General features: G+C 39.9%; 1 protein-coding gene across 3 annotated transcripts in view; it reads left to right on the forward strand.

Annotated features, from left to right (window-relative positions):
- The window catches only part of DIAPH3 (diaphanous related formin 3), a 611,019-nt gene that overhangs the window by 310,812 nt on the left and 287,480 nt on the right, over positions 1–12,727 (forward strand). For all 3 annotated transcript variants that reach the window (XM_066581399.1, XM_066581379.1, XM_066581388.1), the window contains 3 exons: positions 5,538–5,630; positions 6,770–6,864; positions 9,164–9,265. In XM_066581399.1, the coding sequence (XP_066437496.1) occupies positions 5,538–5,630; positions 6,770–6,864; positions 9,164–9,265 (290 nt within the window). The remainder of the gene's footprint in view (positions 1–5,537; positions 5,631–6,769; positions 6,865–9,163; positions 9,266–12,727) is intronic.

Genomic DNA, 12,727 nt, shown 5'->3' on the forward strand with positions numbered 1-12,727 from the left:
ATTATTTATGCATATTCTGGTTTGGCTCACATCCACAAGTCATTGCAAGGCCTGTATAAAGGTTAGATATTGACTCATAGGGTAGCTACCATTCCAATGGCGGCATTGCAGAGAATTTTTCAATTGCTCATTTGTATATATCAAGCAAAGTAAAAAGCGTTTTGTTTCTCTTAATTTAGATGGAATTCATCATCAGGCCACACCCTCCTTTAACTTAAAGGGCCATTGGTTATGTAACTAGTCCCCAGGTAGATAGAAGTCGGCTGGTGTTAACTTGGTTACTTATTCCTTTATATCTGAAACTTACCGGAGTCCTTGTCTTGTGGTGGGTCATGTGATCTCATTCTGGGCATTTGGCATTTACTTGGCTTCATGTTCACTCAAGAAGTCTGTTTTTCGGTTGCCATAGTTCCTCTGTAATATTACATTAACTTTACCACACAAGCTCTTCATGAAGAGGACACAAACTCCTATAACTGTTACTGCTGATGATTAGAGGCTCCTGTCACACAGTTATAATGAAATGGGTCACTGATTATCCATCTGTCTGCATAATTATGGTCTGTAGTTTATTTAGGTGAATACAGAAGGTAAAGAAGAAATGGAGAGGAGGAAGATTTTATTTTTTTTATTCCATTATCGCACAATTTCTAAGCTGGTTGCAAATTTTACCCCTATAAGGAGTAATGGCAGTTAAATGAATAAGACCTACAATTGTTGTTCTTGCTGTTGGAGTTGCTCATTAACTGTGGTTTCACCAGATGATTGTTCTTTCAGTGGTTGGTCAGATAGCAACATATTTCACTCTAATGCGACCAACTTTAGGGTGCGTTTCCATGTAACAAAGATAGTAAACGGCTGAGACTCTGCCCAGCCACTGTAGCCAATTTAAGGCCAATCTTGCCAATAAGGTTGGCAAGATCATGCATCTATTGGCAGCCATGGCTGGGCAGAGTCTCAACTGCAAGCATTTTTTATTTGGGAACACAACCTCACACTTGAGCATAAACTCATTAAAACATTTCATGCCAAGCCCTGAATATTGCACCTACTATGAAGCCTGGAGTCTTCTGAAAACTGCAGTAAGATTTAAAATCAGGCCTTGATCTAAGCTGTAGCCCTTATATTCCAGACGCAACAAGCGTTTAAAGTCGTTAGGTACAGATGTGACCCTCCTTAACTGTCCCTAAACCAGACGTATTCAGAGATGGAGGCACAATATGTTAAGCCAGAGAGGGGGAAAAATGCTTTTACTGTCACATATCCTCATTTTTTTTCTTTTGTAATTTTAGTGAATGGCTGTGGCTGATTCCTATTCTGCATGCCATCACCCATAGGCTCACATATTTAAAATAAAAATAAAAAAAGTTAAATGTATGGGGTTTTTTTAATAGCAGGGAGTGAGGCTGTATAGAATTATTACATTTTATAGAACACAATTCAAAAAAAGTTGTAAGTGGATACATTTGCATTTTATACCAATGAATTCATCCTTGGCAATGAGGAGGTTACATTAATCCCATAGATATATTTTCTTAAACACATTTCTGTGATTACAAAAACCAAAAAAAGTAACTATTTACAACCTAGTTTAGAAGTAGTTACTTATCATTATCCTGCCCAGCTCTCTGCAGCCGCAGTTGTCATGCTGTGGGCAGGATTACCGGTGACATGACTCTCCTCCCTTCTCGTGTATATTGCTGCTTACATGTAGCCCTTTATTACAATTTGTATGGCTGTTCTGCAATTACTCCTGGTCTTCACAGACCACATGCTGAAGCAAAGTCCTGCTGCTTAGTTTTGCACACAATTTGTGTATATCAGAAATCCCTTTAACATCTATCAATTTACATGAAAGTGAGGCGGCTCACATTGGTACTGGTGTATCTTGTCTCCACCACAATTATGAGTGGAGACCTAGTGATGGGCTGTATAACCTAGTGTACACCCAGAAGTTAGTGATTGGCCCCAGTGACGTAGATTCCCGATTTTCAACGGTTCAAGAGAGACACGAATTGAAACTTAATTGACCTATCTGTAGTTCATGTTGTGGAAATACCCATTTTCCCCTGACAAGTGATGAATAACCAACAACAGTGGAACTTGGATGGTGGCATCAACTGTATGCAATATTTTAATAAAATCTTTTGTTTTAGTTTTTATACGTATTTTTTCCTGCTCCTTGCTTACAAGATAGGATTGCTGCCATGGTCAGACTACAGATTTTACATGATTCCTTCACTCTGTAAATGATTTGTTAATTTCAGAGAAATTAATTAAAAAAATGTCTGCGTGTAACGTGTTGATGGTCTAATGGTTGTGGTTGGGGAATAACTGTTGTGTATATTTGTTTCTGCTTTCTCTTGCTTGCAATTGAAGAATTAAAGTCTCGCCCTTCAGATGAGGAAATCTGTAAGTTATGTATGTCATTATGAGTGTTACTGCTGGGCCTTTTCTGTAGAACAGTGTAAGATGTTTCTTCCACACTTAACTACCCTGCTCTTAGTCCATAGTGTGGATATTGGGCACATAAATTCTTAGGTGTACTTTCCTTTATAGCTCCAGTAGCATTACCTCATTTGACTTGCAGCTTTAGCACATCCTATAAAGAACTGCATGATTCTGCGATACAGACCCTGAATTATTAAAGAAGATGTGCATACAGTGTCAAATGGCCTTTTAAATAAATTGTATGTACATATATTTTGAAGTAGATGTTCCATTGTACAATTGAATATATTTTAATGGCAGCCTATCAGAAATGATTGCTGTAGAGTTAGCAGAGATAGTAGGGGAGAACAACTTAAACAGTCTGATCCTTTTCTAAGTTCAAGATGGTATTGTAGAAGCAGCTTTGTGTTGCTACATAATAACTAGGTTAAAAGGAAATGTGTATGCAAAGGATTTTACAAAATAAATACAAATTCTAAACCTTTTAAAATGCCTAGATAATCAAATGCATATAGGATGATCCCTTTATATAGAGCAAATACAGATGTGAACATTTAAGATGATGGGCCTTTGATAAGCAATAGAGAGAGAGAGAGAGAGAAACTCGACACCCGGCGTCCCACATACAAAAATGCTTGTAGTCAATGGGGTTCGTTAATTGAGTAGATCTCTCGAATAACGTGGACTCGAGCATTTGGGTGCTCACTCATCTCTTATATATATGTATGTATGTGTGTATATGTATATATATGTGTGTGTGTGTATGTATGTATATGTATATATATGTGTGTGTATGTATGTGTGTGTATATATATATATATATATATATATATATATATATATATATATATATATATATATATATATATATATATACGAAAACCCTCACTGACTCGCCACTAATTTTCCAACTTCCCGATGTCATAGAAACATGGAATTTGGCACAAGCATAGATTATGTAATAAATAGGAAAAGTAAATTGGTCCCAACTCAATTATTCAATTCTAGTGCAAAAGAACAAGCATACAAATTTTACATGCGTAATCTAATTCTCTCACTTTCCGATGTCTTAGAAACATGAAATTTGGCACAATCATAGATTATGTTCAAAAGAGGAAAAGTAAATGGGTCCCAACTTGATTATTCAATTCTAAGCGCAAAAGAATTAGCGCCCAAATTTTACGTACAGAATCGAATTATCTCACTTCGCAATGTCATAGAAACTTGAAATTTGGCATAAGCATTGATTATGTCATAAATAGGAAAAGTTAATGGGTCTTAACTCGATTATTTAATTCTAAGCGCAAAAGAATTAGCGTCCAAATTTTACGTACGGAATCTAAAGCTCTCACTTGAAATTTGGCACGAGCATTGATTATGTCATATATAGGAAAAGCTAATGGGTCCCAACTCCATTATTCAATTCTATGCACAAAAGAATTAGCGTCCAAATTTTACGTATCGAATCTAATTCTCTCACTTCCCGATGTCATAGAAGCTTGAAATTTGGCACGAGCATTGATTATGTCATAAGTAGGAGAAAGCTAATGGGTCCCAACTCGATTATTCAATTATAAGCGCAAAAGAATTAGCGTCCAAATTTTATGTACGTAATCTAATTCTCTCACTTCCCGATGTCCTAGAAACTTGAATTTCGGCATGAGCATTGATTATGTCATACATAGGAAAAGTTAGTCTATCCCAACCTGATTATTCAATTCTAAGCGCAAAAGAATTAGCGTCCAAATTTTACGTACAGAATCTAATTCTCTCACTTCCCGGTGTCATAGAAACTTGAAATTTGGCACGGGCATTGATTGTGTTATAAATAGGAAAAGCTAATGGGTCCCAACTCGATTATTCAGTTCTTACCGCAAAAGAATTAGCGTCCAAATTTTACGTACGGAATCTAATTCTCTCACTTCCTGATGTCATTTTATAGAAAGGAAACATCGCATGGTTACCTCCACATGGTGTTTCCTGGGTAACGCAAAGAACCCTGCAAAATGGTGAACATATTTTTTTCGTCGGCATCTCTAAAGTAACCACGACTTCATAAGATTTTCCGTGTGAACACCAGATAAACACCAGTACCAAATTAACTTGGGCGAAGCCGGGTATATCAGCTAGTATGTGTATGTATGTATGTGTGTGTATGTGTGTGTATGTATATGTGTGTGTATATATATATATATATATATATATATACACACACACATAAAGGATGTGTTGAACATTCACAAATATACTTATCACAATACCATAAAAAACTGTGGAATCTTTCCCAACTGTCTGTTTCCTTTAAATGGGATGTCCCATCTGGGCAAGCTATCCTCTATCTATAAATGGGGGGTAACTTTCTAATTGATGGGGGTCCAATTGCTGGGGCACACACGAAATCCAAAACTTTAGCCCCACTGCATCCCAAAATTCTGGCATTTTGGGGTGTGCATGCACCTCCGCTCCATTCACGTCATTGGGACTAGACATGGTCATATCCTGTGGATAGGAGGGAGCTTACTGAGATTGGTATACCACTTTAATAATGAAACTGTGATTGAACCTATTTGTGTGGACTGGCCATAACGTTTTATGGATGAAGACAACTTTTTTTTTTTGCAAATCTATACCTCTATTCACTGAATCAGTGCTTTAGGGCTGGTGTGTGTGTTTTTTTTTGTTTTTTTTAATGTGTCCCTATAGTCCACCGTAAAAGAATAAGCCATCTAAGAAAAAACACATTTTTGAAAAAAAAAGCCTGTGTCATCAATAAAATCACATTTGTTTTCTTTAGTAGATGCTAGAAAGAAAGTTTAAAAATAAGCTGAGGGAAACCTAATTCAGAAGGATGGAAGGGGTTTAAAGCTATTAATAAGTTCCCTGTAGACCAATTGAATTGATTTGCTATAATTTTCAGGACTAATTCCCTAACTTTGCTTGTGTTTACAGAACATTTTATTTGCTAAAGAAAAGAGTGTGTGTCCTATATAATCAATTTATTTATGTATTAATTCCCCCCCCCCCCACTTTACCAATACACAAAATAATGGATTCTGTTCAATGTTTTCTTTTCTTTGTGCATGCAGTAAAAAAAGATGATGAAGCTGATGACCCAGTGTTTACGAAGAAACGAATAAAGGCACTTAAAGTTTTAGAGCCAAAAATTGCGCAAAATCTATGTACGTATGCATTTGAAATCACTGGAACATAATATAAGAAGGGCAAAGTATATCTTTAGGGGCATATTTACTTTGACCAACATTTCATAGACCAGTTTAAGTGAAGTTAGCACTGGGGGAAGTGCACTAAATGTATTAGGAAGTACAAGCCTCCTAAAGGCCCATTTAGACACAACGACTATCGCTCACAATTCACTCAAAAGCCATCTTTTGAGCGATAATCGTTGTGTGTAGCTGCACTGACATCGTGAAGTTTTTGTTATGCCATCGCTCAGCTGAAAGCTTGCTGAAAGACAACAATGAACCTTATCAGGGATTCACAGCAGGATACAGCTGATACTATTGTTTTAGCTGTATCCCGTCCCTGATAACATGCTGAGTATTAAGAACAGAGCGGTCCAGCTCTGTTCTCCATACCCAGGACTGAGCGCTCAGCTGTATAACAGCTGGGCTCTCCGTGCAGAAAACATCTGGATGCAGAAGACAAGCGGTGACACCCCGCTTGTCTTCTGCATCTTCTGCTCCCAGCGCTCGGCTGTATAACAGCCGGCCGCTTGGAGCGGAGAACAGCTGGATGCGGAAGACAAGCGGAGACACCCCGCTTGTCTTCTGCATCCTCCGCTGGCAGCGCAAGGTGATCGCTCATCTTGAGCAATCATCTGGTGCTGTAAATGACACAACGATAATCGCTCAAAAGTCGCTTGAGCGACATTTTTCGAGTGATTATCGTTGTGTCTAAATGGGCCTTAATACGTCTGTAGCATCTACAGGCTCCTAATCTAAAATCTATGCCAGCTGCAAGGTGTAGTTGCATTATAATGTGCCCGTTTCTGGCATTAAATCTAATAAATGTGCTGACCTTGTACGACCGTGCCCACTAATGCTGAGCCCTGCACACTTAAAGTGGCGGGAATCGGCGTACATCTCTTAAGAAGTCAAGATTTTGGTACTTGAGCCAAAAGTGTGATGTCATGCCCCAAACCATGTAATAAACATTCCCTTTGATATGCTTTAACTCTGTGACTGAAACCTGATGCAACAAGAACCTTACATATTGTCCACAATAGAATGTAGAAGGAGGAGAAATAATTTGATATGATTATTACCAGCAATATAAATGTCCAACCTTTTGTTTTTAGCCATCTTTCTGGGTTCATACCGATTGCCTTATGAAGACATAAAAAAAATTATATTGGAAATTGATGAAACACAGCTGACAGACTCCATGGTCCAGGTAGCTTTCATTTATATAAGGAAAAATGTATCTATCTACCTATCTATGGGCCAAAAATAGACACAAGTAGGAAACGTTTGTAGAACAGTTAGATGGCTGAGGAAAAAGCTTTTGGTACTCTGGTATAATCCATGACAAACCGAGAGCTGGGTACTTACACTATGATCATATGCCAGTCTCCTGAAGCTTTGCCATGGGCTCTTCAGGAAAACAGCGTTGACACCTGAGGCTCTGAAGACCAGTCCACTGTTCATCCCGGACACTACCAGTTTCCCTGAACTTCAGAATCAGTTTCCCGATAGTTTGTGCGCTCACTGGCTATTTTCCTGAATGTTCCTGATTGAAAGCCTGAGCCGCCTCAAATAAATGTTTGTTACAGACTTTCAGGATGATCTCCGTTCTTTCATGGATTTTAAACTGCATCTTTTGGTACCTGAGAAGACATGCAATTAGTGTTTTCCATACCACATAATTCAATCTAACGTCATTAACGCTCAGCAGAATATCATCCATAATTCGAAAATGGTTGAAGGTCTTTAATAAATAAAAGAGACTTTCTCAATGGATCTGAAATTCTGCCCTTACATCTTTTATCCATGACCCCATGTACATTGAAGTTTCTTGGGCTCAATCTAAGATGGGTGCCAACAAGAACCGCCATAGTGCAAATAAGATTTCTTCTAATTCTTGTTCTACAAAGTTTCCTACTTTTATCAGAAGATATTCTGGGTGGCCCTCACTTTTGAATCGCCCTGTATTTATCTTTTTAAATGAATGTAATTTACAATACTTCATTTGCATTCATGCAACCTCATATGTTGTTGAATAATCTAAGGTTTATCTGTGTTTAACCAATCGCGGAGTAGAACCTAAAACATAAATTTCATTACAAATATAAATAAAAACTGAGCAAGTGGCCAAAAAGATAGATATAGAGATTTTCAACCTGAAAACATTACTGTTCCTACCATATAGAATAAGGTTTCCTCTTCAGCATAGCAAGTCAGTTTGAGTCTGGCTGGTGGGGCAACGGGCTCCTTTCCAATTTACAGGGTTATACATACTACTAGGGATATAGCAATACCCCATTGGACCAGAATTGCCCAGGTGTTTTTATTAGATCCTGATGTCCACTAGTGTGTGTTTGTTTATTTTTTTTCTTGAGGGTCCTCATTTTTGCTGGAAGTGACTCATTGCCAAATGACCAATTTATTAGGCTGTGCAATAACTTTTAGGGATACATCCTTCCACTTGAACGCTTACGATCATGTGTGGTGCCTCTAAGGTGGGTTGTGGACTCATATCTTCCCTCCTCCACATGTATTCATCATAATCACGAGGAACATCCTTGCAATCCCAACACACTGACACCTTGTTCTATTTGGTAGGAACAGCAGTGTTCTCAGGTTGAAAGTATCTATATCTATCTTTTTGGCCACTTGCTCAGTTTTTGCCTATTAGCGACACCTTACTGTTACTAAATAAACTATGTAGTCGGGCCTGAATATTACTTCCATACTTTCCTTCTGTATAAGAACCGCTGTACAAGGACTAATATCACTATAAAGTGACCATACAGTAGAGATCAGCTCTACACAGGTACTTTGCAGATTGTATAAGTGATTACAGTACCATAGATATTAATTCCCCGTGTGCCTTTTTGAAGTTAATAGTTCCCTATTTGAGTTCTCCCATAGAAAGTAATAATGACACTCTTGAGATTTCCCTTATATATACTATTATCCCACCTCCCTTATGTAATATACTCTATATAGAATAATGCCCCCTTGACAACCCCCCACCTCCTTCCTTGTATAATAATGCCACCTTATATAATAGTGTCCTTCCTGTAGAACCCCTTGGAACAATAGTGTTGTTTTCTTTTTTTTTTTTGTTTTGTTTGTTTACACACATTGTTGTTCCAACATCTTTAGGGCAGGGGGAGCCTCTGAACCCTGCTCTACCATTATCACCAACTGTTTCGGCGTCTCCCTTGGGGATTTGGGACACTGGGCTATCTCCAGTGCTAGTGACACCTTTGTGTCTAGCCATTGAAAAGCAGCTGTCCTCTTTTATATTGTGACAAAGCAGGATTCTGTGCTGATGCAGAAGGTCAATGTGATACCTGCCTAGCATTTTATTTTAGGAGTTCTAAACTCTATCAAAAAGTAGACAAGCCATTAGCAAGGCATTTTGTGGGATATCTCCATGTGTCAGTGACACCTGTTACCTGGCTCTGCATGAAGGGGCCTCATCTGAAATGTAAGGTAACTAACTATCCTTTTTGCTTTTCCTGCAGAATTTAATAAAGCACATGCCTGAACAAACTCAGTTAACTGCGTTGGCCAAGCTGCAGGGTGAATATTGCAGCCTGTCCGAACCGGAGCAGTTTGGTGTTGTGGTGAGTGTTTTTAAAAATCTACCTGCAATCTGTTTTATCTAATTTTCCATTTAAAATGAATTGTTGGATGACAAAATTGCATTTGTGACTCTATCAAGCTGAATAGGTTTAGCAGAGGATGGAGGAGATGTAAATCCACTCTAGAGCTAGACAGCCTTTTATAGCTGGGAGATAAAAGGTGTTGAGATATACAGTATTATCTGTGCTAATTCCCATAAATGGTTTTCAGCTAAAAGGTCACAGTGGCTAGAATTTATGTACAGTTGTATTTCTAAAATTATGTCATTATGACTGGGAAAATGTACGAAAGTAAGTTTCAATAAGTGAGACCTGAAGAAAATCATTCCTTTTTCCTCTGCTCCTAAAGTTCTTTACCTAATCGAGGTATGAAGCTTTGTCCTCTGCAAATCTGTAAAAACCCTGTGTGTTATTGTAGCTGATATCAGAGTTTACAAGACAATGGCTTCTTTGTTCTCGGCTGCAGTTTCTAGAGTGATTGTGTTATTCTGGGCTATTGTTTCCTGCATTGTAAAGTTTGGAGCTCTACTGCCCAACCTATTGCCTGAAGGTCATAAATACTCATGTACTTTTCCTTGTCTTCTCTGCATTTGGGTGTTGACTGACAAATTCTACCTAGTTTTAGCCTTTTCCTTCTCTAGTGCTCTTTGTAAGCTGCTGAAACACAATTGAACACAAAATTAACTCTAAAGATGTAACAGACCAGCAAAGAAAATGTCCAGAAACACTTCCATTTAATCAAAGTTGGTTTATGTATAGTAGCATCATGTATGTGCTCATATGGCCAATATTTCCCAGGCTCACAAAGCCCTGGCCGTGAGTACCAATCTACAGACCCTATGATAGCACATGGTGGTCGTTCAGTTGAGACGGGTCTGTTAACCCGAGAGCTTCTCTTTCATAGAGGATCTCCACTCTGTTTTAGAGTATATACTGTATATGCCCTATTGACACATACAGAAATAGATTGTTGTGAGAAAGCCCCTATTATAATGGCCCATTTACACACCACGATTCTCGCTCAAAGCCATCTTTTGAGTGATAACCGTTGCGTCTAAATGTACGGATATCGTGCAGCTTTCGTGCACAATTTGTTCCTTGCTCAATTCTAGTTTTCTAGAATTCAGCGATGAACTCTTATCAGCGGTGCAGGCTGTTATCACAGTCGGCAGCACTGGTGAGGTTCTTTCAGCTCGTTTCCTCGTTTCCTGCTGGTAGTTTACAGTGGGACCTGAGCTGTAAGCGCGGAGAGCAATGCAGCTGTTTGCTTATGTAAAACAACTGTATTGTTCTTGTAGTGATTGCAGCAGTGTCCTGCGCAGCCTGCATAGCTCTTTAGTAGCTAATTAGCTACTACAGACTATCGTTTGATCAAATTTTTTTTTGAGCGATCATCTTTCACTGTAATTGGGGTCTTAGGCAGCTCAAATGGACACCCTGAGTAGTTAATCCCACTTAACAAATTGCAAACCTATAGACTTCTTTTGATCTGCAGGATTATGGTTTCATTTAATTGCCCCTCTTTTTTAGCTAAATGCTTTACCAGTACTTGTGACTTAGGCTGCTCTCACACAGGTTTTTTTTTAATTATTTTAATGGAGCTTGTTAGACAAGCATTTTAACACAGCATTTATGATGGATGCTAAAGCAGACACTGTATGTTCCATTTTTGGGTGTTGCAGCCCGTTTTTGACACCCTGTGTCACCCATTGCGATGAGTGGGGTGTGTTAACGCTGCTTACTATGCCACCAGCAGGGGGGTTTGGGGGGTGGGGGTGGGGGGGTGACATAATCCGCTTGAAAATGCAGTATTTTAAAGACCCTTGTGCGAGAGTGGCCTTAGGTATACTGGGTGACTAATGTTCCTGATTAGCTGTGTTTGCAGCAACTCTGAAACAGGTTACCGCTTTAAGCTAGAAATTGCTCATGGTTTGGAGGATAACCGTAAATATTCCGAGTCTACCAAGTCGTAAACCACTTTGTTACAGGTCTGAAACCGAACTGAACCCAAGATTGGCCCAAACCAGTGACAGAGTGGCCTGGACAATTAGAGGGTGCATTCACTTGTAGAAGAAAAAAATATGTCAAATTCTCCATCAAAATCTGCGCCATTGGTTTAGATTTTGCTGTGACTTGTGACATGGATCCGCAGTGAACTCCAACCCTTCAATTCAAAGGGTGAAATCTGCTGGGCATCCGTGCCAATATCTGCACCAGATGCTGCAGATTTTAAAACAAGTTTTTGACCAGATCTGCACCAAAATCCACAGCAAAGATTGCTGCGAAATCAGGTGCAGATCCACACCGGAATCTGCCATGTGTGAAGTCTCAATTTTACCAAGCAGAAAGAAATGCCATGGCGTACTGAGATATCAGTCATGGGGAATTATTAATAGAGATGAGCGAACCTACTCGTTTCGAGTAATTACTCGGGTGAAAAGATTCGGGCGGGGGGAGGCGTGGCAGCGCGGGGGGTAGCAGCGGGGAACAGGGGGGATCCCTCTCTGTCTCCCTCCCCCCCCCCACTCCCCGCTGCAACCCCCCCACTCACCCACGGCGCCCCCCGAATCTTTTCGCCTGAGTACAGAAGTACTCAAATGTCGCGGTACTCGTGGCGAAAAAGGGGCGTGGCCGAGTAGGTTCGCTCATCTCTAATTATTAATGCAGGGTTATTGAGATGTGGGATGCATGTTTTGTTCTCTTTATAACTCTTGTGTGGTACGGTTTCTCCTTTCAGAAATTTCGAGCTGGTGTAGGGAGTCTTACAGGCAATGTTTTCGGGGTAAAGAGTCTGCAAATTAGCTGTCTATCAGAAGGGAAAAAAAACTGTTGTCCTAATTATAGGTAGCAACCTTGAAAGTCATTGCTTGACTCACAAAAGACTCTTGAAACATAGGGTTTAAGTCAAGCCTTAGACTCCGTAAAGGAAGAGATGCGAGGGTTGAAAAAAATAAATAAAATGAAGCATATTCTCTAGGGATGAGCGAGTATACTCGCTAAGGCACATTACTCGAGCGAGTAGTGCCTTAGCCGAGTATCTCCCCACTCGTCTCTAAAGATTCGGGGGTCAGGGGAGAGCGGGGAGGAACGGAGGGGAGATCTTTCTCGCTCTCCCCCCTGCTCCCCGCCGCAACTCACCTGTCATCGGCGCCGGCCCCCGAATCTTTAGAGATGAGCCGGGAGATACTCGGCTAAGGCACTACTCGCTCGAATAATGTGCCTTAGCGATTATACTCGCTCATCTCTAATATTCTCCTGTCTTTGCCCCCAGGGGCCCCACTAACCAACTCCTTTGGCCGTGCACCACTGCCAGAAGTCAGGTGTCTCCTTCCGTACTTCTGAAATCAGTGTTCACATCCTGGATGCCAAGAGTTCAGGAAGGTGGCCTGGCTTCTGGCAGTAGAGACACCTGGGCAGAACCCAATAGCTGTGTGTGTGTGTGTG

The sequence above is a fragment of the Eleutherodactylus coqui genome, chromosome 1 (genome assembly GCF_035609145.1).
Source record: "Eleutherodactylus coqui strain aEleCoq1 chromosome 1, aEleCoq1.hap1, whole genome shotgun sequence".
NCBI lineage: Eukaryota > Metazoa > Chordata > Amphibia > Anura > Eleutherodactylidae > Eleutherodactylus > Eleutherodactylus coqui.